General features: G+C 42.3%; 1 protein-coding gene across 2 annotated transcripts in view; it reads left to right on the top strand.

The window, feature by feature from the left end:
* NEURL1 (neuralized E3 ubiquitin protein ligase 1) overlaps nt 1–23,604 on the top strand; it is a 453,595-nt gene that overhangs the window by 258,006 nt on the left and 171,985 nt on the right. Inside the window, exon 1 of one of the 2 annotated variants that reach the window (XM_030202805.1) lies at nt 2,224–2,347. The exons of the other annotated variant lie outside the window; for it this stretch is intronic. Within the exon in view, the coding sequence (XP_030058665.1) occupies nt 2,314–2,347 (34 nt within the window). The 5' untranslated portion in view covers nt 2,224–2,313. Of the gene's footprint in view, nt 1–2,223; nt 2,348–23,604 lie in introns of those variants that run through there. 2 annotated transcript variants of the gene reach the window in all.

Here is a 23,604-nt window from a genome sequence, read left to right as displayed (position 1 = left end):
CAACAGAGGTCCTCAGAGGAGTTTTCCTTTGGTGAGAGTTTGTTGCAGTGCTGCTGTGCTTTTTCCTGATTGTGGCTTTGACCGTGCTTGTCTCCTGGTTTATTCTTCTGTCTGCTGCCCGCCCAGACCCGGCTTGTTTTCTGGTTTATTCTGCTGCTTGCTGCCTGCCTGGAACCCCGGTGTGGTTTCTGGAAGTTTCCTGCTGTTCGCCAGCCGGCTGCTGTTTCCTGCAGTTCTGCCTTCCAGCCCTGTCCGATAAGTCCTGTCGGCCGCCTGCACCCAGGGGCTCAACTCCTGAGGAACGGCGTTCAAGTGCAGGTGAAGTTTGTGCTGAATTCATGTCATGTTTGCTCCAGCTTGAGTTGCCTCGGCTGCAGTCTTTGCCTGGTAGTTCCTGTCCTGGGTTTGCTGGTACGTCTGTCCTGCCTTGTCTGTGTTTGGGTGATTCTCCTGCCGCTGCCGCCCCTCGGCAGTGGCCCAAGGGCTCACTAACCCTGAGATTCCGGGAGAGACGTGACACATATGCATCCAGCTTTTCCTACATTTGCACCCAGCTCTGGAACGCATTTCCTAGAAACATTAGAACTGTGAACACCCATCTAAAATTCTGAAAAAGACCTCAAGACTCACCTCTTCCGGAAAGCCTACCCAGCAGACCCGAACTAATTTATGAACAATGCATCACATCTATCAAACTAAGAAATGAACAATACCCCTTCCACATAATCCTATTACTTCAAACTGTACTAATTTTACCACTCCAATTATATTTAAGTGTACTTCTACCGTTATCCTACTCTGTATTGATCACTAGAAGCTGTAGTCCCATCCCTGGAGATTTATCACCCTCATCGGGATTACTTTTCTCTATATGCTACTATATATTCGTCCCAGAGTTGTATTTTCTTTTCCGGAACCTTATCAGCTTCCTTGCACCTACTGTTACTCTATTTTCCACTCTGTATATATTCCCGGAGTTGGTACTCTCCTCTCCGGAACCTGTAAGCCACATTGAGCCAACTGCTATGCGGGAAAATGTGGGATACAAATGTAATAAAATAAATATAAATAAAAGAATTACAGGACTACTTTTCTTTTTTTTTTTTTTTAATTCTTTATTTATTACAGGACTACTTTTCTAATAGAAATGTAGCTTCCTTTATGGTTAAAACACCATAGGTGTCATGTTATATAAAATTACCCCTTCAAAGACCATTTCTTGGAGTCTGAAGTGAACGACTACTTGCAGACATCAGGTTAAATTATCTGTAGGGTAAATTATCTGTAGGGATGATGAGTTATAATGTGCGACTAGGAAAGCATCGTTAGGGTCCTGTTTCAGACATGGTTGACATTTCGATATGTTCTTTTAGACAAGTCCCTTTGGTTTGATACCTGATGCATAAAATAATCCTGTCTTTGCTTTTAAAGTCCACAGGATAAAACACCTTACTACTTTAGACTCTTGTAGCTGTGCTGCAGCTGTTTAGCTGATGATTTCCCCCCTTAACTCCTAGAACAGTGTTTCTCTAAACCCAGTCCTGAGGCACATGTAACTAGTCGGATTTTTAGAGTAACCACATCTGCATGAAATGGAGTTTCAAACATCGGAAGCTACGTGTATGTAAGTCTTCCTCGTTCATATTGATTACAGATAACAACATAAAACAAGACTAGCTAGGTATGCCTCCAGGACAAGGTAGGGAAGTGCTGTCCCAAGCATTTTTCTTTCAGATTAATAAACTATTGGTAATTTAAATCCATATATTACAGAAACAAGTATAAGCAACAACAACAATATGGACAAACCTTTGTCAGATTGGTAGGCTTCAGTTTGCTCTGATTGGTGTTTTTAAGCCGATTTAGAGCTCTTCAGAACCTAGCCATATATTCTGCAGTGATCTGTCCTGCTTTAGTATCTGTGATTTAAAACACGCTGCATACTTTATTATATCCTATACAGAGCTTTTTTTTTTTTTTCCTCCAGAATTCGGACAAAAGGCAGTGCATCTTTAAAAGGCTTTGTGCTCCTCTTGCTATTTCAGGAAGCCCCAGGTCTCCTCCCTTTTATGTAAATAATCATGACAGATGTAGGGCTTACATTGGGGAGGGAGGATCCAGAAAGTGGGGGTGGTAACTGCTTGGTTTGAAAGACGAGCTGTGCTCCTCTGCTGTTTGCATGCCTGTGTTAGTGTAAGTCTCTAAGCTGCTGGGCAGGGGGGTGCCTGTCCATGTATGCCTATACTGATAATGCTTGCATATGTGGAGTTCTAGACCAGTGCCCAGTGAACAGCATCCACCTTGCACAGTGCTATGGGAGGACAGATCACCAGAAACACTCTGTACGGTAAGGAGCAAACCAGCAATGTTGTTTAGACAGAATATTCTTATACTGTAAAAAATATGAGCTCATATTTTTGATCGTTCATTTGCACAGAGGAATGTGATAAATCGATTCAAAAGGCATGGACCCTAAAGGTTTCTATATCTGGGCTGGTCCTGTTTTAAACTCTTCGTGATTTTATTTAAAACTGTGCAAGTGGACCATCCTTCCTATCTGATCCCCCCTATGCTTGCATCTATTACAGCTTTGAATGAAAGGCAAATATTTGCATGGGTACACGCAACGCTGACAGAGGGGCAGAAAGAGAAAGCATGTGTTCTGCTTCATCTTCAGAGGACAGCTTATGTGGGAGCACAGATAAAACACTAGCGTTTGTCATTTAATTAACTTCGCTTTGAAGGAGCCTATTGTTTCAGGGTTAAAATGACACCAGTCTATCCGCTTTATCGATCTCTTAATTATGTCATTCATATTATTTACTTGTCTGTATCTATATCTTGTGGTACCATGTTTAATAGGCTTTTGTTTGGCTTAAATAAATTCACACAAAACTCTTTGTACATAAAGCATTTTAATTAGAAAAAATTTCAGTTGTAACTCCTTATTCCTATAAATCTGCTTCTTTGTAATAATATATCGTCCACACCCGTTGGTTTTAAATGTACAGTTTCTGATTTGACCCTTAACTCTGGTGAGGGTGTATTGAGACAGCGTCATCTTTGCATACCTTTTATATAATTCATTATTTGAGAGCACAGTAGCAAATGACAGTAAGGCCGCCCTCAGTAAAGAGAGAGAGAGAGAGACTGTGCGCACGCAAGTGTGTAGTGAAGAGACTGGTGGTTAAAATGTGCAGATCTCCTCGGGTGCTTTGTGCTAGCTGGAATACAGATACAGAATAAATTCAGGTTCCCAACAAGGAAGCAAAATGTGCTCTCAGTAACCCTGTCCACATATGTCATTTACCTACGCTGGAGGTATTAAGAGCTTTGTAGCTTTATTTTAGTCCCTGAATCAAACTCTATTTATACATTCCAGAGTAATTTACAGTAGGACAGGAAGGCAGTTTCATGTAGTATAAAATCTGTTTAGGATGATAGGGAGAGAGAATTGAATACATTTTGTGAAGTAATATATAAACCATGGATTTTTTTTTTAATATAACTAGAGGAAAGACAGGCACATTCTGGAAAATGCAGTGTGGCACTGAATGCAATATACATATTTTGGTTTCAAATATTTATTTAACTAGCCGTTGAGCCCGTAAAAACGGGCTGATATTGGGGTTTTCCTTCCCCCTCTCCGCGAGGTCGCCACCGCTACCGTACCCCCCCCCCCCCCGGAGTTGCCGCCATCCCTCCACCCGGCCCGGGCCCTCTCTTCGTTATTCAACTTACAGCAGCGGCAAAACAGCAGCAAGCAGCAGCTCCCATTGGCCTTCCTTCACTGCCTGTGCCTCGCCCTCGTGTGACGTCACGTCGGCGAGGGCGGGGCACAGGCAGGGAAGGAAGGCCGACGGGAGCTGAAGCTGAGCTGCTTGCTGCTGTTTCGGCGCTGCTGTAAGTTGAATAACGAAGAGAGGGTCCGGGCCGGGTGAAGGGGGTGGTGGTGGCGACTCCGGGGGTGGGGGGGCGGTAGCGGCTACCTTGGGGAGGGAGCGGTAGCGACGTCAGCGGTTCCCTCCCTCCCCTTCAGCGCAGTTTCCCTCTCTGTCCCGCCCCCCTTCCCCCGTCATCACGTCTTGACGCGGGGGCGGGACAGAGAGGGAAGTCTCTACTGCGCATTTGCAGGTGAGTCGGTCACTTGCCATTTATAGGTTTGATATGATCACTTGCATGTATAAATAGAGATGTGTAACACCACCTGTATTCGTGTAGGACAGCTGGAGGTACAGACTGCAGATCTGATTTGCCTGGACTTTTCTTAGTCTGTATTTTTTGAGTGCATGAGTTTAGTAGCGTGGTAGTCAATATGGACCAAAAGCACTATTGTATAAACTGCAATTAAAGGCACTGTTTATAGAATGTGCTTAGTGCCTAACTTTAGATGCGAGGATTTACACCAAGTAAACCCTGATGCAAATCTTCACGTGATCCCTGTTGTTCTGTAACAGTTCGCATGACCCTCCCGTTGCCGGAGAACATGGTGGAGGCGGTTAGCTCGGCAGAGTTTAAAAAGGGGTTAGACGGTTTCCTAAAGGACAAGTCCATAAACCACTACTAAATGGAGTTGGGAAAAAATCCACAATTCCAGGAATAACATGTATAGAATGTTTTGTACGTTTGGGAAGCTGGCCAGGTGCCCTTGGTCTGGATTGGCCACTGTCGTGGATAGGATGCTGGGCTCGATGGACCCTTGGTCTTTTCCCAGTGTGGCATTACTTATGTACTTATGGCTGCTCCCCCTTTTCAGAGTTGCGCAACTAGAAGTACACGTGTAAATTTCAATTCAGTCCAATTGGTGCCAATAATTGATTATTAGCACTAATTGGCTCGTTAAATTGCATGCGCAAATTGAGTTCATACCTAAATTTGTACACGTAACTTTAAGCACCATTTATAGAATTTCAAAGTATATGTCTGGAAGCCAAATTAACAAAAAAACATATGAAATAGCCATACATTACTATTTAATAGTTTCTTAAATTTAAAAGCATTTGAATCTGGTTGAAGCTTTCAGAGATTTCTGGGGGTTTTTAAATCTGATTTTTGAATGCAGGCCCTCCAGGTTTAGAGCCATTATGGGATTCACTTTTCCAAGGGTGCTCACATTAGAAGCACAGAAGCAGTGTGTTCTGACATTAACCTAGTTTCTTGCTCCTTCCATAAAATTATTATGTTTAAAAGTCATTATGGGATCAGTGATATTCTGGACTCTGGGAGGAGAAGGTACAGAAGAGGGTGGGTGACCTAGGATCAAAATATATGCAGAAAGGTAAGAAACCATGGTACCAAAAGATCCAAAGCATATTCTGCAAATAGAGCCCACTGTGCTGGTTCTACTTTCAATCGAGGATTTTGAGGTGCTGTTATGTTACTCCTTGCATTGTGGTTTTTTTTAATCTTAGAGAAGAAAGCAGTGCATATTTTCTAGTGAAAAAGGTGCCGGTACTCAAATGGCAGGCCACCCTTCAGGGGTGGGAGTGATCACTGAGGGACCCACCCCACACTAGCCAGACCCCCTGCAACCAGTCACAGAAGCTATGACAAGGCAGAATGGTTGTGTAGAGCCTGAGCTGTTTCATTAAAACTTGGAGACCATGGGTCAATTTTAGCAGACAATGGAAAAGGTGCCGGTACTCAGTACCCCCAAGTACCCCCTCAAAAAAAGCCCTGGAAGAAAGGATGTGTAGACAGACTCATGGTGGGTGCAAAGTCATGGCAAATGATAGACAAAAAGGGCAACTGCCCTGGGTGCCAAGCTGTATAAGGTGCCACCTTGCACTTAGGAGCAGTGGCATAGCCACAGGTGGGCCAGGGCCCGTCCACTTAGGTCTTAGGCCCACCCAACAGTAGCACACGTTTAGCAGTAGCTGATGGGGATTCCAAGCTCTACCAGCTGAAGACCTTCCCCCCGATGGTAATGAAAACGCAACTGTCCATGATACTGGCACCTGCGCATGTTCAGTTTTCAGCTCATGCCTGCTGCAGACTGCCAAGGTGGAAAGAAGCATTTTCCTGCCAGCTGAGATATCTTTTGGTGGGGGGGGGGAGGAGAACATTTGGTGCCCACCCACTTCTTGCCTAGGCCCATCCCAAATCTGTTGTCTGGCTACGCCCCTGCTTATGAGTCAGTCTGTGAGCCTCAGTGTTGCCAGGTGGGTGGTTTTACCGCCCAATTGGCCGGTTTTCCGCGGGCGGGTCGCGGTTTTTTGGGCTTCTTTTTTTTCTTTTCCGCGGTTTTTGAGCGGTTTTTTCGGCCGCGGGGGGCGGGGTTAGTGATGTTTTGGGCGGGGTTAGTGATGTTCTGGGCGGGGCCGATGACAGGGGAGGCGGGGTTGATGACGGCGGGGGCGGGGTGATGACGCGGGGGTGGGGGTGTCAGGGGCGGGGTTTGAGTTTGGGCGGGTTTTGGGCTGTTTTTAGGCTGGATTGGGTGGGAAAAAAATTTTCCACCTGGCAACCCTGGTGAGCCTACAAGCAGACAGACCTGATAGGGAAAGAGAGTAGGGGTTGCTGTGATAATCGCAGGAAGCTTGCAGAATGGTGGCATATTGCTGGAAGGTTTCAAGAAGTAGTATATGATATCCCTCTTTAGAAACATCTTCAGAGGGGCTGAATAGTAAGATTGCTAGAGACAGTGATTTACAGCTAGAACTACCAATGTGCACCACCGCATTAGTCTGTGCTAACGTTGCTAATGCGCATTAGTTACTGGGTTCTTTTGCATAAATGGGACCCATGGTAAAGTAATACACATTGATTCTGTTTGTGCACTAGTGTAACTAGATGTTAATTTGTAGGATATGGTTGGTGTTTTTCCATAGAACTGCAGCCCGCACTTTTAATTCCCATTTTAATGACTATATTTCTGCCACTCACGCTCTTATTCCTCAGTCTCTTGTCCTTTGGACTAGGGTTTTTTATTCAGAGGTATATATTTTATATGGGAAACATTTTTCATATATTGGCATTGCTAGGGGAGGACTAGGGTTACTCTTCAGTTGTGCTGGCGATGTATCTTGGATGCACTGGAGTAGTGATAACACAGCGGCATGCTATAATTTTACGTGGTACAGTGCATAAGATCAGCATTCAGAAATCACCATTCGTCTCATGAATGGTTTTTAAAATATACAGAATATGAGAACTTGCAAGCAGAATGATGAGAGAGTTTCTGATAGTGAATCCTAACAGGAAGGAAAACTGGGGGCAATCTGAATTGACCAGTTTTTTTTTTCTATCCTGATCTGTTGTATTACAGTCCTTGCTGATCATCACAGTCTACCTCTAGCAGATAGTGAGGGGGCATAATCGAACAGCGCCGGCCATCTATATGGCCGGCTCCACAAAGGGGCAGAGCCAACCTTATTTTCGAAAAAGATGGCCGGCCATCTTTTCTTTTGATTACGGTTGGGGCTGGCTAAATCTCAACATTAAGGTCAAATGTTGAGCTCACCGGGTTTAGAGATGGCTGGCTTCGGTTTTCGGCCAAAATGGAAACGGGGCCCGGCCATCTCAAACCCGGCGAAATGCAAGCCCTTTGGTTGTGGGAGGAGCCAGCATTTGTAGTGCACTGGTCCCCCTCACATGCCAGGACACCAACTGGGCACCCTAGGGGGCACTGCAGTGGACTTCACAAATTGCTCCCAGGTGCATACCTCCCCTACCTTGGGTGCTGAGCCAAACCCACTCCCCACAACTCTACACCACTACCATAGCCCTTAGGGATCAAGGGGGGCACCTACATGTGGGTACAGTGGGTTTTTGGGGGGTTTGGAAGGGCTCAACATTTAGGGTGGGAGGGGGTTGGTGACCACTGGAGGAGTAAGGGGAGGTCATCCCCGATTCCCTCCAGTGGTCATCTGGTCAGTTCGGGCATCTTTTTGAGGCTTTGTCATAAGAAAAAATGGACCAAGTAAAGTCGCCAAGTGCTCATCAAGGACGCCCTTCTTTTTTCCATTATCAGTCGAGGACGCCCATGTGTTAGGCACGCCCCAGTCCCGCCTTCGCTATGCTTCCGACACGCCCCCGTGAACTTTGGTCGTCCCCGCGACGGAAAGCAGTTGAGGATGCCCAAAATTGGCTTTCGATTATGCCGATTTGGGCGACCCTGGGAGAAGGACACCCATCTCCAGATTTGTGTCGAAAGATGGGCGCCCTTCTCTTTCGAAAATAAGCCTGCTAGTGTTTCTTCCTGTAATTCTATTTTGGAACCCTTTTCAAAGTATGTTGATTGGTTTCTTCAGCCATTAGTTATGGAAAGTAAATCTTACATTACAGACACAACTAATTTTTTTTTTTACAGATATTGCAATCGGTTCCTAAAGAAGATTTTCCATTTAAATTAGCGACTTTGGATGTGGTTTCGCTTTATACTTCTTTGCCACAAGTGGATTGTTTGAAAATCCTTACACAATGCTTGGATTAGAGACCCAGACTAGGGGATCTATATGTGTAACCCCATTTAAGGTCTTCCTTATAGAAAAGTGGGTTCAGTTATCCTTCAAGCACCTGATAAACATGGAGCAGTCCCAATTCTTCATCAGAAAAGGAGAAAGCAACTTCGTCCTGTACCCAAAAGGATCCGTCTGTCAATCAAATAGTTTGTTTCAACCAATTTAATAATGCAAAAATGTAAAGTAGTGGACAATGACAAAAATTTTCTCTACAATTACTCTCAAAAATACATAGTCCAGCAAAAATACACAATATAGAGAGCTGTGCAAATTCCAGGTTTTCCTTTGATCTCCTTGCCTCTGAAGCTTTTCCCAGAATCAATGTGGGTAACACTGTGGTTTTTATAGTTTCTGCCTCATCTTTTAAGGGTTACAGCTCCTCAGAAATGGCTCTACACTCCTTTTCTTGAGAAAGACATCATGCAGAGATTTTACTCACAGAACTAGCACAAAAATAGGGGAAACTCTTTGTACATTCCCCAAAATAGTAGAAAAACACAAGAATAGGCTCACTATCGTCTGTTTGATAGTTTTCAGGATTAGTGCCCTGGGCAAATCTTCAGCCTTGCACTTCCTCAACTTTCAGGTTTTTAACTGCTCCCCCCTCCCCCCCCCCCCCCCCATGCCAAACTCTTGAGAATTAAACTCAACCCTTTCCAGAACAGTTTGATAAAATCCCATAAATGGACAGAGATACTTTTGTGTATTGTTTACAAACTTGTTTTCCTATCAGTCTGCTATTTTTTTATGGCCCTTTTTGTCACCTATTTTAAGTTGCACGCCCAGCTATGCTGTCTTTAAGATAGAGATCTGAAGACATGGTTGTTTCATAAACATCTATTAGGGAAATAACTATAGTAAAATGTATATTGTTAGGTTATGATTTTTGATAGAATAATTTTGTTTAATCATTGTTACATCCTAGATTCTTTCTTGTGTACTCTAGTAACTTTGTTGTATCCCACTTTGAACTATTTTATTGGTGTTAGTGGGCTATAAATGAAATAACTGTAACTAAGAGAGAGAGAGATTAGCATATTTTATAATTTATGTGTGTACTTAACTCTGCCTATGCCCTCCCCAAAGATGTGACAGTAATAGTACACACCACACTCTGTGACAGCTTCAGATATTATGGCCATTCCAATTAGACCAAACTGGTCCCAGGAGTAGGCTAGTGGTCAGTTCAGTAGACTGTAAAAAGAGACACAGGTCCGTATCCCAGTCTAACTAGTACACTTGTGGTGGAGGAAATTGTGAGCCTTCAAAAACCCTCAAAGTACCAACTATACCTATAGACAGGAGACACCTGCAGACTTGAGGGCTTTTGTAGTAGAATACAGTTAGGTACAATAAGTTTTTAGTTGTTCCTGGAGGCTCATAATACAAAATAAAAGTGCTAAGGTAGGATTTGTACCTGGGTCCCTTTATGTGAAGTCCACTGCACTGACCACCAGGCTGCCCTTCTGCTCTTCTGGGATGTCTTTATGGCCAGTTTGCTAGGAATGGTGCCACACAGCCGTCTCTATGGCTTGTTTTTGTGCATTTTTCTCTCAGACATTGTTTGTTTTTTTTTAAATGGTACCTTAGAGATTTTTTAAACAAAAAAAAAAATAGATGTTTTTCTGGTTCGAAAATTGCTATGTTCTGGTTGAGAAATTTAGACATTTTCGGCAAAACATCTACAATAGGACTTGGACGTCATATCAAAAATGGCCCTCCACGTGTAAGTAGGCACCTACATGCGTAAATGACTTTATAAAATTACCTCCAGTGACGACAGTTTACAAAAGCCATTTATCTGGGTAAATGGACTTTTTAATAGTTTCTTGGATATCAAGGAATCTGTGATTCTAATGAATAATTTATTTATTTATTTGTTGCATTTGTATCCCAAGAAGCCAAGAGAGAGGTACGTCTCGCGAAGGCGCAAGCGGAAGAACAAATGGCTAGAAAGGTAAGGAGGGGCGACAAAAATTTCTTCAGGTATATTAGTGAAAACAGAATGACTAAAAAGGGAATTGTGAGACTAAAAGATACAGCGAAACGCTATGTAGATAATGATGAAGAGAAAGCCAATTTGCTAAATAGATACTTTTGTTCTGTTTTCACTAAAGAAAATCCTGGAGAAGGACCACAAGGGACTGGCAAAAGTACACCTGAAAATAGAGTGGATAGAGCACCGTTCACGGAAGAGAGTGTGTATCAACAACTTGGAAAGCTAAAGGTGGACAAAGCCATGGGACCGGACGGGATCCACCCCAGAATATTGAGGGAGCTCAGAGAGGTTCTGGCGGGTCCTCTTAAAGATTTGTTTAATAAATCCTTGGAGACGGGAGAAGTTCCGAGGGGTTGGAGAACGGTGGATGTGGTCCCTCTTCACAAAAGTGGTGATAGGGAAGAAGCTGGAAACTACAGGCCGGTAAGCCTCACTTCGGTTATTGGAAAAGTAATGGAAGCGATGCTGAAGGAAAGGATAGTGAATTTCCTGGAAGCCAATAAGTTGCAAGATCTGAGACAACATGGTTTTGCCAGAAGGAAATCGTGCCAAACGAATCTCATTGAATTCTTTGATTGGGTAACTGGAGAATTGAATCATCGACATGCTATAGATGTAATCTACTTAGATTTTAGCAAAGCTTTTGACACGGTTCCCCACAGGAGGCTCTTAAATAAACTCGATGGGCTGAAGATAGGACCCGAAGTGGTGAACTGGATTAGGAACTGGTTGACGGACAGACGACAGAGGGTGGTGGTAAATGGAGTTCGCGCGGAGGAGGGAAAGGTGAGTAGTGGAGTGCCTCAGGGATCGGTGCTGGGGCCGATTCTGTTCAATATATTTGTGAGTGACATTGCCGAAGGGTTAGAAGGTAAAGTTTGCCTATTTGCGGATGATACTAAGATTTGCAACAGAGTGGACACCCGGGAGGGAGTGGAAAGCATGAAAAAGGATCTGAGGAAGCTAGAAGAATGGTCTAAGGTTTGACAATTAAAATTCAATGCAAAGAAATGCAAAGTGATGCACTTAGGGAGTAGAAACCCACGAGAGACTTATGTGTTAGGCTGTGAGAGTCTGATAGGTACTGAGGGGGAGAGGGATCTTGGAGTGATAGTATCCGAGGATCTGAATGCGACGAAGCAGTGTGATAAGGCGGTGGCCATAGCGAGAAGGTTGCTAGGCTGTATAGAGAGAGGTGTGATCAGCAGAAGAAAGGAAGTGTTGATGCCCCACTTGGAGTATTGTGTTCAGTTTTGGAGGCCGTACCTTGCAAAGGATGTTAAAAAAATAGAAGCGGTGCAAAGAAAAGCTACAAGAATGGTATGGCATTTGCGTTCCAAGACGTATGAAGAGAGACTTGCTGACCTGAACATGTATACCCTGGAGGAAAGGAGGAACAGGGGTGATATGATACAGACGTTCAAATATTTGAAAGGTATTAATCCGCAAACAAATCTTTTCCGGAGATGGGTAGGCAGTAGTGTTGGAATGTAATTGTATTTTACATGCATTGCCTGTCACCTATTATTTCTCTGTGATTACTCTGTGACCTCTGATGTAAATTACTTAGAGAGGTCACACAGCTATGCAACTTCCTGTGGGGGTTAGATGCAGCAGATGCAGCACATGGAGCACATGGAGCTCATGATCTCTCCTAACCTGAGAGGATCTATGGTGGTGTGAGCATCCATTACCATCTAAGCACATGGAAGGAGCTGATAATACAAATGTATAATAATATGTATATATAAGCCTGTCTGATTATAATCTAACTACAAACTGTGAGTAAACAGATGTTTTGTTACTTCAACTTTAAAGTGACTCAGCAGTGAATTATTCAGGGGTGAATGAGAGAGAGATGAAGAAAGAAATTAACATTTCTAAAGCTGAAGCTGTGTGTACAAAAATCTGCTAATTATTTACTACAAATAATCCAACAAAAGGGTTATGGGCCCAGGTCCAGGAATTGAAAAAGAAGAGAAATATTACCAGGCAGAAAAAAAAGGCCACATTTTTCTCTTAAGTTTTAAAGGAAAGATTCAGTCTGTCTCTCTCTCCCCCCACACAGCAGACAGAAGGCTAAGAAAATGGCTGAGGGAAGAAATTCACCATTTTTCTATTCTCTCAAGGTGCCTAAATTAACTGAGTTTAATTATCAGCAGTGGGAACTAAGATTCATATGTCTCCTTCGAGCAAAAAGATTAGATATATGCTTAGACCAAGACAGAACAGCTGAAAATATGGCTGAATGGGACAATGCAAACTATTATGTGAAGTGCATGCTTTTGGAAGCTCTCTCAGAGAAACAAGCCATATTAGTGGAGGGAAAAGATACACCAAAGGACATTTTATATAAACTGAGAACTATGTATGCAACTACATATGCAAAGCAGCAACCAATTTGGTTAGCAGAGTTGAATGAAACCAAATTAAGGGATAAAAGTAAATGTAATGATCACATTATGCATCTTATGTCTTCATTTCAAAAGTTAGAACTTTCAGGAATTCCCATGTGTGATGCATTGAAAAGAGCATTTCTTTTTACCTCACTATCAAAGAAGTTTGATGTTTTTAGGTCTGTAAATGAGGCCATTGAAGGGCAATCTTTTGAACAGGCAACATCAAAACTAAGGCAGGAATGCATAATAAATGATTCTGAGGAGATGTGTTCTCAAAGCAAGTCAGAGAGAAATGAAACAAATTTCTTGGCAAAGAACAGAGGAAGGCGGAGCTATGGGAAAACTCCACCCAAGGGCAAGCTGATTTGCTACTCATGTGGAAAGGAGGGACATGTATCTAAATGGTGTAAGGAAACACAAAACACTCCCTCTAGCTCACCTAAGCCAATGGAACTAAAGAATTTTCAAACAAGGAAATGTATGAAGGACAAAGATAAACACAAGGGCTTTCTAATGGCAGAAAAATCTTTGACTATGGTAAATAATAATTCAAATGAAAGTACTTGGATTTTGGATTCAGGGAGCACATGCCATTTAACCAATTGTAAGGATTTCTTTCAGGAAATGTGTCCAGAGGAAGGTATTCTTAAAACTGCAAACGCAGGGACTGCTAAGATCCAAGCAAAAGGTATTGGATTCTTAAAATGCAAAGTGTCTAATGAAGTTAAAGAAATTCCTGTAAGTGATGTCTTGTATATTCCCCAAGCAGTTTGCAATATGCTTAGTGTATCTACATTAGATAAGAAGGGATTTGCGATTCATTTTGAAAACAGTAAGTGCACAATCTCTAAAAATGATGAAGTGTATGCTGAAGCTTTTATGCATAATGATGTTTATAAGCTGAACATTTCAGGTGAAGCCTCACATATGGCGCAAGTAAGGAAGAATGATGGTAAATGTAGTCTGGAAATCTGGCACCGCCGCCTGGGACATCGTGATTCTAAGGTGATCCAGGATCTTTACAGTAAGCAACTGGCCACCGGCATTCAGATAAGTGCAGATGCTGGTAAAATGGAGAAATGCATAGACTGTGTTACTCAAAAAGGTGTGAGACCCTCATTTCCTGCATACACAGGAAATAGGAGTAATAAAGTGCTGGACTTAATACACAGTGACTTATGTGGACCGTTTAATATCCCATCATTGGGAAATAACAGATTTGTGCTAATATTCTTGGATGATTTCTCTAGATATTGTGTGGCCTATTTGCTGAAAGAAAAAAGTCAAGTCACAGACATGCTGAAGAAATACGTAGCCATGGTGAGCAACAAATTTGAAAGAAAACCAAAGGTTCTTCAGACCGACAATGGTGGTGAGTTCACTTCACAAAGCATGCGCACATTTCTAGAATAAGAAGGCATTCAACATATCACAACAGTAGCTTATACACCAGAGCAAAATTCTGTTGCAGAGAGAAAATTTAGGTCACTTGTGGAAATGACCAGATGTATGCTGTCAGATAGCAATCTCCCTAAAAGACTATGGGGGGAAGCCATTCTCACAGCAGTGTACCTACAAAACAGAATGCCAACTAAAGGCGCTGAGCGCACACCACATGAGACATGGCATGGTAGGAAGCCAAACCTGTCACACATAAGAACATTTGGAAGTACAGCATATGCTCATGTACCAAAGCAAAGAAGGCATAAGCTGGATTCCACAACAGAAAGGGGCATTTTAGTTGGCTATGCTCCAGGACACAAAGGATATAGAATTTTGAATCTGAAAACTGGCATTGTTGGCATAAGACATGTTACATATTTTGATGAAAACAAAAGGGTTGATAAAGGCTGGATTATCCCAGATGAGCCTTATCATCCAGAATATGAAACTAGAACCATAATAGACATGCCAGTGTATATAAATGCCATACCAAGGCAGATGTCTGAAAGCAACTCACCTGTATCTAACGAGGAACAGGCAGAGGAAACAGACACAGAAAGGATCATTGAAGAAGACAGTACAGTTGGAGAAGGGGAATCAATTGGAGAAGGACTCTCAGATTTAGAGGATGCGAAAAGGTCAGACCAACCTGTTGTCAGACGCTCATCCAGGGAAAACAAAGGTGTTCCACCCCCAAGACTGTCTTACTTAACAAAGTCAGCAGAAGCTCAAGAGCCCTTAACATGGGATGAGATTGAGAAAATGCCAGCAGAAGAAGCTGCTGAATGGCATAAAGCTGCACAAGAAGAAATTGATGCATTGGATAAAAATAATACTTGGATTCTTACAAATTACCTCCTGGCAAGAAAGCTATAGGATGCAAATGGGTATTCAAGTTAAAAAGGAATGCACAAGGAAAAGTGGAAAGGTATAAAGCCAGATTAGTGGCAAAGGGATATCTTCAAAAATATGGAGAAGATTTTGATGAAGTGTTTGCACCTGTAGTGAAACACACGACAATTAGAACACTTCTGAGCATTGCAGTCTCAAAAGGCATGCAAGTCAAACACATTGATGTGAAAACAGCGTTTCTTCATGGAGAAATAACTGAAGATTTGTACATGGAACAACCAACAGGTTTCATAAATACAAAACAAAGACAGCTAGTGTGTAAATTAAACAAAGGTCTTTATGGATTAAAGCAAAGTGCAAAATGTTGGAATGACAAATTGCATGAAATATTGACAAATTTAGGATTTAAGCAAGGTGAAGCAGATAAATGTTTGTACACTAGGTGCACAAATGGACAATATGCATACATTTTAGCTTTTGTTGATGATCTGCTCATTGCAAGCAAAAGTGAGCAAGAGTACAAGGACATTGTAAAGTGTTTAAACCACAATGTTGAGATAAAAGAACTGGGTAATGTGTCATACTATCTTGGTATAGAAATTGAGAAACAAAATGATGGTTCTTATCTTCTAAGCCAGAAGCAGAAAATAAATGAGCTTATTGAAAGTTTAGGTATGCAAGATGCCCAAGTTGTAAGCACTCCCATGATCACTGATTTTCTGAAGGATGAAACAGTAAGAGAACCTTTACCAGATAACATCCAATATAGATCAGCCATAGGTAAGCTTTTATATCTAGCTACCACATACAGGGCTGATATAGCAAATGCAGTAGGAATTTTGAGCAGAAGGGTCAGCTCACCTACCAAATCAGATTGGACTGCAGTTAAAAGGATGGTAAGGTATTTAAAGGGTACCATTGATTGTAAATTAAAGATTTCAACCAATAGTAATCCAAAACTAATATGTTACTGTGATTCAGATTGGGCAGGGGATCATTCTAATTATAAATCCACAAGTGGATATGTGTTTATGTATGGAAATGTACAAATTTCATGGGCCAGTCATAAACAAAGTATTGTGAGTTTGTCTTCTACAGAAGCTGAATATGTGGCCGCATCGGAAGCGTGCAGAGAACTGATGTGGATTGAAAAACTTTTGCTGGATTTCGGAATAGCTGAAAAGAGACCAATCCAGATAATGGAAGATAATCAGAGCTGCATCCGACTGTCACAGAATGACAAGGTTCAGTCACGCACCAAGCACATCGCAACGAAATACCACAACGTGCGAGAGTTGGCAAAAGAAGGGGTCATCAGTCTACACTATTGTCACACCAGTGAGATGACAGCTGACATCATGACCAAACCGTTACCCAGAGAACATTTTGTGAATCTGCGTATAAAGCTTGGACTTTGTATGAATAAATAATTGCATGACAGTTATGCATGAGAAGGGGTTTGTTGGAATGTAATTGTATTTTACATGCATTGCCTGTCACCTATTATTTCTCTGTGATTACTCTGTGACCTCTGATGTAAATTACTTAGAGAGGTCACACAGCTATGCAACTTCCTGTGGGGGTTAGATGCAGCAGATGCAGCACATGGAGCACATGGAGCTCATGATCTCTCCTAACCTGAGAGGATCTATGGTGGTGTGAGCATCCATTACCATCTAAGCACATGGAAGGAGCTGATAATACAAATGTATAATAATATGTATATATAAGCCTGTCTGATTATAATCTAACTACAAACTGTGAGTAAACAGATGTTTTGTTACTTCAACTTTAAAGTGACTCAGCAGTGAATTATTCAGGGGTGAATGAGAGAGAGATGAAGAAAGAAATTAACATTTCTAAAGCTGAAGCTGTGTGTACAAAAATCTGCTAATTATTTACTACAAATAATCCAACAGGTAGAACGAGAGGACATGAAATGAGATTGAAGGGGGGCAGACTCAGGAAAGATGTCAGGAAGTATTTTTTCACAGAGAGGGTGGTGGATGCTTGGAATGCCCTCCCGCGGGAGGTGGTGGAGTTGAAAACGGTAATGGAATTCAAACATGCGTGGGATATACATAAAGGAATCCTGTGCCGAAGGAATGGATCCTCAGAAGCTTAGCCGAAATTGGGTGGCGGAGCAGGTGGGGGGAAGAGGGGTTGGTGGTTTGGAGGTGAGGATAGTGGAGGGCAGACTTATACGGTCTGTGCCAGAGCCGGTGATGGGAGGCGGGACTGGTGGTTGGGAGGCGGGGAATCCTGCTGCGCAGACTTATACGGTCTGTGCCAGAGCCGGTGATGGGAGGCGGGACTGGTGGTTGGGAGGCGGGGAATCCTGCTGCACAGACTTATACGGTCTGTGCCCTGAAAAAGACAGGTACAAATCAAGGTAAGGTATACACACATGAATTTATCTTGTTGGGCAGACTGGATGGACCATGCAGGTCTTTTTCTGCCATCATCTACTATGTTACTATGTTATTTGCAGGCTCAGTGTGGCTTACATTGTACTGTGATGGCGATCGCCAATTCAGATATTGTGTTAAAGTTCATGAGTGATAGAACACATTAGGTAATCAAGGAGGAAGAGCTAAGTTTTGTCCAGTTGTGGAATTAGTTTCTTTGTGTTGCAGGGTTCAGGCGTTTAGGTTGGATTGTTAGGGTATGCCTTCTTGAACAACGTGCTTATGTAGGAGAAGCTGGATGCATAGGTTGATTTATATTTTACACCTTTGCAGCTTGGGTAATGGAGATTTAGGTATGTGCGTGTTGATCTTTTCATGTTTCTGGTTGGTAAGTCTGTGAGGTCTGCCATGTATACTGGGGCCTCGCCGTGAATAATTTTATGAACCATGGTGCAGATTTTGAACGCAATTCGTTCTTTGATTGGGAGCCAGTGCAGTTTTTCTCATAAGGGTTTGGCGCTTTCGAATCTCGTTTTTCCAAATATAAGTCTGGCTGCGGTGTTTTGGGCCATTTGGAGTTTCTTAATGATTTGTTCTTTGCATCCCGCATAGATTCTATTGCAGTAGTCTAGGTGATTTAGTACCATTGATTGTACTAGGTTATGGAATATTTCCCTTGGGAAGAAAGGTTTTACTCGTTTGAGTTTCCACATTGAGTGGAATATTTTCTTTGTTATAGATTTCACTTGGCTTTCTAGTGTGAGATTTCGGTCAATTGGAACTCCGAGAATTTTCAGGCTGTCTGAAACAGGAAGGGTGTAACTTGGGGTGTTTATATTGGTGGGTTTGTTTGTGTTGTATTGGGATGAGAGTATGAGACAGTGTGTTTTTTCTGCGTTGAGTTTTAGTTGAAATGCATCCGCCCATGAGTTCATGATTTGCAGGCTGAGTTTGATTTCGTTGGTGATTTCTGTTAGATCGTGTTTGTACGGGATGTATATCGCGACATCATCTGCGTAGATGTAAGGGTTAAGGCCTTGGTCGGATAGGGATTTAGCTAGTGGGGTCATCATTAGATTGAAAAGGGTCGGTTATAGTGGTGATCTAGTTTCCATGGTAATGATATGTTCGAATTTGATATCACTTGGTATGTTCTTGTGGTTAGGAAGCCCTTGATCCAACTAAGCACACTTCCACCAATCCTGAAGTATTCTAGGATGTTTAGTAGTATTTTATGGTTTACCATGTCGACCGCACTAGACATGTCGAATTGTAGGAGGAGTATGCTTTTACCAGTTGCAATTACTTGTTTGAATTTGGTTAGGAGAGTAATTAGTACTGTTTCAGTGCTGTGATTGGAGCAAAATCCTGATTGTGATTTGTGTAATATTGAGAATTTGTTTAAATAGTCGGTAAGTTGCTTGGTGACCATGCTTTCCAACAGTTTGACTACCAGAGGGTTAGATACTACCGGGCGGTAGTTGGTGATTTCGTTTGCTTTTTTCTTTGTATCTATAGGTATTGGGGTGAGTAGTATGTTGCCTTTATCCTTAGGGAAGAGTCCATGTTGCAGCATGTAGTTTAGGTGAAATGTGAGGTCAGCTATGAAGCGTTGAGGGGCGGATTTTATAAGGTAGTTGGGGCAGGTGTCCAATTTACAGTGAGTCTTGGCAAACCTGTTAATTGCTTGGGTAACTATTTCATCGGTAAGGAGAGCAAAGTTTGTCCAGCTTCGGTCTGCTGGGTATTCACCGAGGGTTGGGTCCAGACACTCAATGAATTTTTCGACATCGGTGGTGGTCTGTGGTAATGTTTTGCTTAGGTTTATAATTTTCTCATTGAAGTATTTGGCAAGTTTGTCTGAGGATGGGGTGTCTGTGTTGGTTGTGGTAACCACTGTGGTATCTAGTAATTTGTTGACGAGTTGATATAGTTTGTTCCTGTCTTTGTAGTCTGGCCCTATTTTGATTTTGTAATATGACCTTTTGGTTTGTCTTATTGCATATTTATATTTTCTTTGGGTTTGTTTCCATGCGTTGAGTGTGTGTACATTTTTATGACAGCTTCAGCTTCTTTGAATGGGAACTTGTGCTTTAGAGGTTATTCCACTAAACTGATTAAAAAAGCATGTAAGAAAGCATTGTTTAATCCTAGAGAATCTTTGTTGGAATACTGCCAAAAATCTTCTAACACAGACATTTTGGAACCATAGCCATTGGGAGAGGGTATTTCTTTGAGATCAGTTGAATTTGTGAGTGTTGATGAGAGGCTGTAATTCCCCTGAAGCAGCACCATAGTGAAACAAGGCTTCTGTTAGGAGGAGTCTTGAAGCAGCCCGGTTTGATTTGAAGCAGGAAACAATAATTTGACATGACTTCTGGAGACTGATGAATTTTAATAATTTTGAATGCAGTATCATGCCAATGATTTATACGCACCTCTCTTAGGAATCTATTCTATTTTTTTTTTGTATGCTCAGAGATTGTATAGCAAGTTTTAGACAATGATTTGAAGTGGTGATTTGTTTTTACTTTGAGCAATGATTAAGCATGCATTTGCCCTATGTATAATTTATATTTAATGATGCTAGTGACCAACAATATTCTGAGGTCTTTTTTCTCCACTCTTTCTGTATTTTTTCATTCTTGTTTGTAATTTTAAATGGAGACAAACCAGGGCAGTACCCTGTTTTGAGCTGTGCTAAAGCATAATTTTCTGATTCTTGCCCAGCTTTTTCCTATTTAAATCTATTTGAAAACTTCACATCTCCTTTTGATAAATGTATGCTGATGATTTTTTTTGAGTTAGTGTGACTGTTGTTGCTGTGTGATTGCTTTTTCTGTCCTATCCAGATTTTGGTGTTCTTTTCTGATGTTTGTTTGATTTTAGTATTGTAAACCACTTAGAAACAATTTTTTTGAATATTTGCTGGTTATCAAATCTACTATAATAAAACTCACCCTCAACGTTCTGAGGACACTGACGTCAGTGAAGCCAAGCCCTGACTTCCTTCAAAAAGGTTCGAAGGTTCGTGGTGGTGAAGCCACCAAAATCGCTCCGGGCCCCGCCCTCGAGGGCGGAGCAATGGCAGAACAACGAAGGGGTTGGCAGGGAGGGAGGCGGGGGGAGTGGGAAATCACTCCGGGCCCCGCCCTTGCGTCAAACGTCATGATGTTGGGGGCGGAGCAATGGCAGAACAACGAAGGGGTTGGCCAGGGAGGGAGGGAGGGGGGGTGATGGCGACGAAAACCTTGCTAGCGCCCATTTCATTTGCTCTGAAACGGGCCTCTTTTACTAGTATTTAATAAAACATAAACATATTGTTTTGCTCTGACTCCAAATGCTCTTTTGTGCGTGCTGCCCAACCTTCCATCGACGTACCTACCTTACATGCTGCCCTGGGCAAACCAGTCCCCACCCCCCACCCCCGGACAGCGCACACACGCACACCCCCTTCTCCAAGTAAGGGGGTGTGCAGATGTCAGCTCTGCAGGTCCCCTGCCCTGGAACAAGAAGTTGACATCAGAAGGGGCAGGGGACTGGCAGAACCGACAGCTGCGCACCTGTTTGGTGCACCCCACTGCTGATGACACCTGGGGCGGACTGCCCCCTTACTGCCCTACTCTAAGTATGATAGTGCGCCCCTCCCCCCCCCCCCCCCCCCCCAAGAAATTGTCACCATAGGTGACTGCGTACTCTGCCTAATGGCTTAGCTGGACCAGTATACCTATTGGGAAAAGGGAAAAAGCTGAACCTCTCCCAGGAGAAAGTCTTTCTCTTTGCAGCCTCTTCAAACACTTTTCACCCCAAATTCCTTAACCCTTGCAACTCTTCCTAGTTGGGGTGTGTAAAAAAAGTTTGGTAAGTTTTCATTTGAAATGAAGTCTTAGCAATTGTTGGAGGGGTTTTTTTTTCATGGTTTTTCCACACGTTCATATTTTTGCATTCATTATTTGCAAGAACATTTTGTGTATATAAATCAGTTGTACTTGTGTTAATTTGTGGGTATACATGCACATGATTGGTTTGCATTCACTTTAAATTTTTGGTGCCCATACAAACCAAATGTTTGCTTATGAATGCACATACTGTATCTACTCCTTAGCCCTGCACCTTACAGCCTCAAGAAAACTTCTACAAGAATAGATTATGTAAATAGACATAACACACACCCAATACACACTTTAAACATATGCAGACCTGATGTTCACTATACATATAACATTAAAAATCCTGGCAAAACTGTTGACCTCAGTGATTGATCATAAATGCTGATAAGATTCAAATAAAAATTATGTTTAGCTTTCCTGGAATTAATAGGAGGAATGAATTTTGTGTAGGATTTACTAATATTTACCATGCAGAATTGATACCAGGTTCTAGTTTTCTGCCAAATGGGGCAAATTGTTTCAAGTAAAATTGTTTACAGTACTTTCTATCTGAGAGTTACATTCTCCTGACTCACCTCATGTACGGCTCCCTTTTGCAGATCATTTATAAAAATGTTAAAGCACCAGTCTCAGTACAAATCGAATTTAATCCAATCTAATCTAATATAAGTACTTATATCCCGCTAAATCCCAAAAAAGTTCAAACTGAATAACAAACTTAGTTTCCACAGGAATGTTTCATGGGGGACTTATGGACTAGCTATGACAAGACTTTCCCAAATCCATGGTGGCTCTACTCCAGTAAGCTACATTTATCCATATTTATTTATTTAAAAATATTTATATCCCTCACCATCTCCAATTCTGGGTGGGTTACTACTTTTGCCGTTTTGCCTGGGAAAAATATCAGGCTTACCAGTTGGTAGTTTTCTGGATCATCCCTGAAGCTCTTTAAAAAAAAACAAAAAACTGGTGTTACATTAGCCAACCTGCAAACCTCAGGTATTGTAGCTCACCTTAATAATAAGCCACTGATTACTAGTAATACATCTGCAGTTTCATTTATGAGTTCTTCCAGTACTTTGGGGGTATATACCGTCCAGTCCAGGTGATTTATTACCCTTCTATTTCTGAGCTTGCTGTAATATATCTTTCTGGTTTGCCACAATTTGCTTCAGTTTCTCTGAATCGTCACGATCAAAGAATGTTTTTGGCTTGAGTGTATACCCAAAATCCTCTTCAGTAAATACTGAAGCAAAGAATTCATGTAATCTTTTTTTCCTATTATCTGCTTCCTCACTGTCTCTTTTACCCTGCATCTTCTAGTGGTACAATTTTATCCAACTCCTCTGCAGGCTTCCTGCTTTGAATATACTTGAAAAAGATTTTAATATGGGTTTATGCCTGTATAGCAAGCTTCTTTTCAACGTCTTTCCATTTTTTTTTAGAAAGGTATCCTTATGGCATTACTAGCATCTTTTTTTTTAACTCACTATTTAACTAGGCTAGTAGTGATTTGGCCTTCTTTCAACCTTTTCTAATGCATGGAATGCATATAGTCTGGGCTTTAAGTAAGGCAGAGGTTCCCAAACGTTTTTGGTTCATGGCATCTTTTTGTGGCACACCCCTCCCCCCCACCAATAGGTCTCCATCCCCCATAGTTCTCTGCTGCCCCCCCCCTTGCATTTTTTCCACTGCTCGCCTTCACCTGGAGCAGCCCTGGGGGACCTCCTCTGCCCCCCCCTTGTCTCCATCTCCCCCTTTTCCTGTCCCAATGTGCCTCCCTGCCCAGCATCTTTTCTTTGTCCTTGTCTCTCCCCATATTTAACATCTCCCTTCTTTTTTTCCCTTCTTCCCTTTCTATCCTGCCCTGCCCACCCTACCCCACTTGACTGCCATGTTTCTTCCAGGCCTGCCCACCCCCACAATGGTTTGACTTCTCTCCCCTTCAACCTTCCTCCTCCCATCAAGTCTCTCTTCCCCACTGCCAGTGAGCCTTGCATCTCTCCCCCTTGCCAATTCTCCTTTGTAGGCCCAGTCCCCTGTACCTCTCCAACAGCGCCAATGATTAAGAGAGTTTTCCGTCGGCATTGGGGCCTCTTCTCAGGCGCGTCCCGCCTATGCAGATAACAGGAAGTTGCATCAAAGTAG

This window comes from Microcaecilia unicolor, chromosome 5 (genome assembly GCF_901765095.1).
Source record: "Microcaecilia unicolor chromosome 5, aMicUni1.1, whole genome shotgun sequence".
NCBI classification, from domain to species: domain Eukaryota; kingdom Metazoa; phylum Chordata; class Amphibia; order Gymnophiona; family Siphonopidae; genus Microcaecilia; species Microcaecilia unicolor.
Note: the sequence above shows the minus strand (reverse complement) of the source record. Positions and strands in the feature narration are given on the sequence as shown.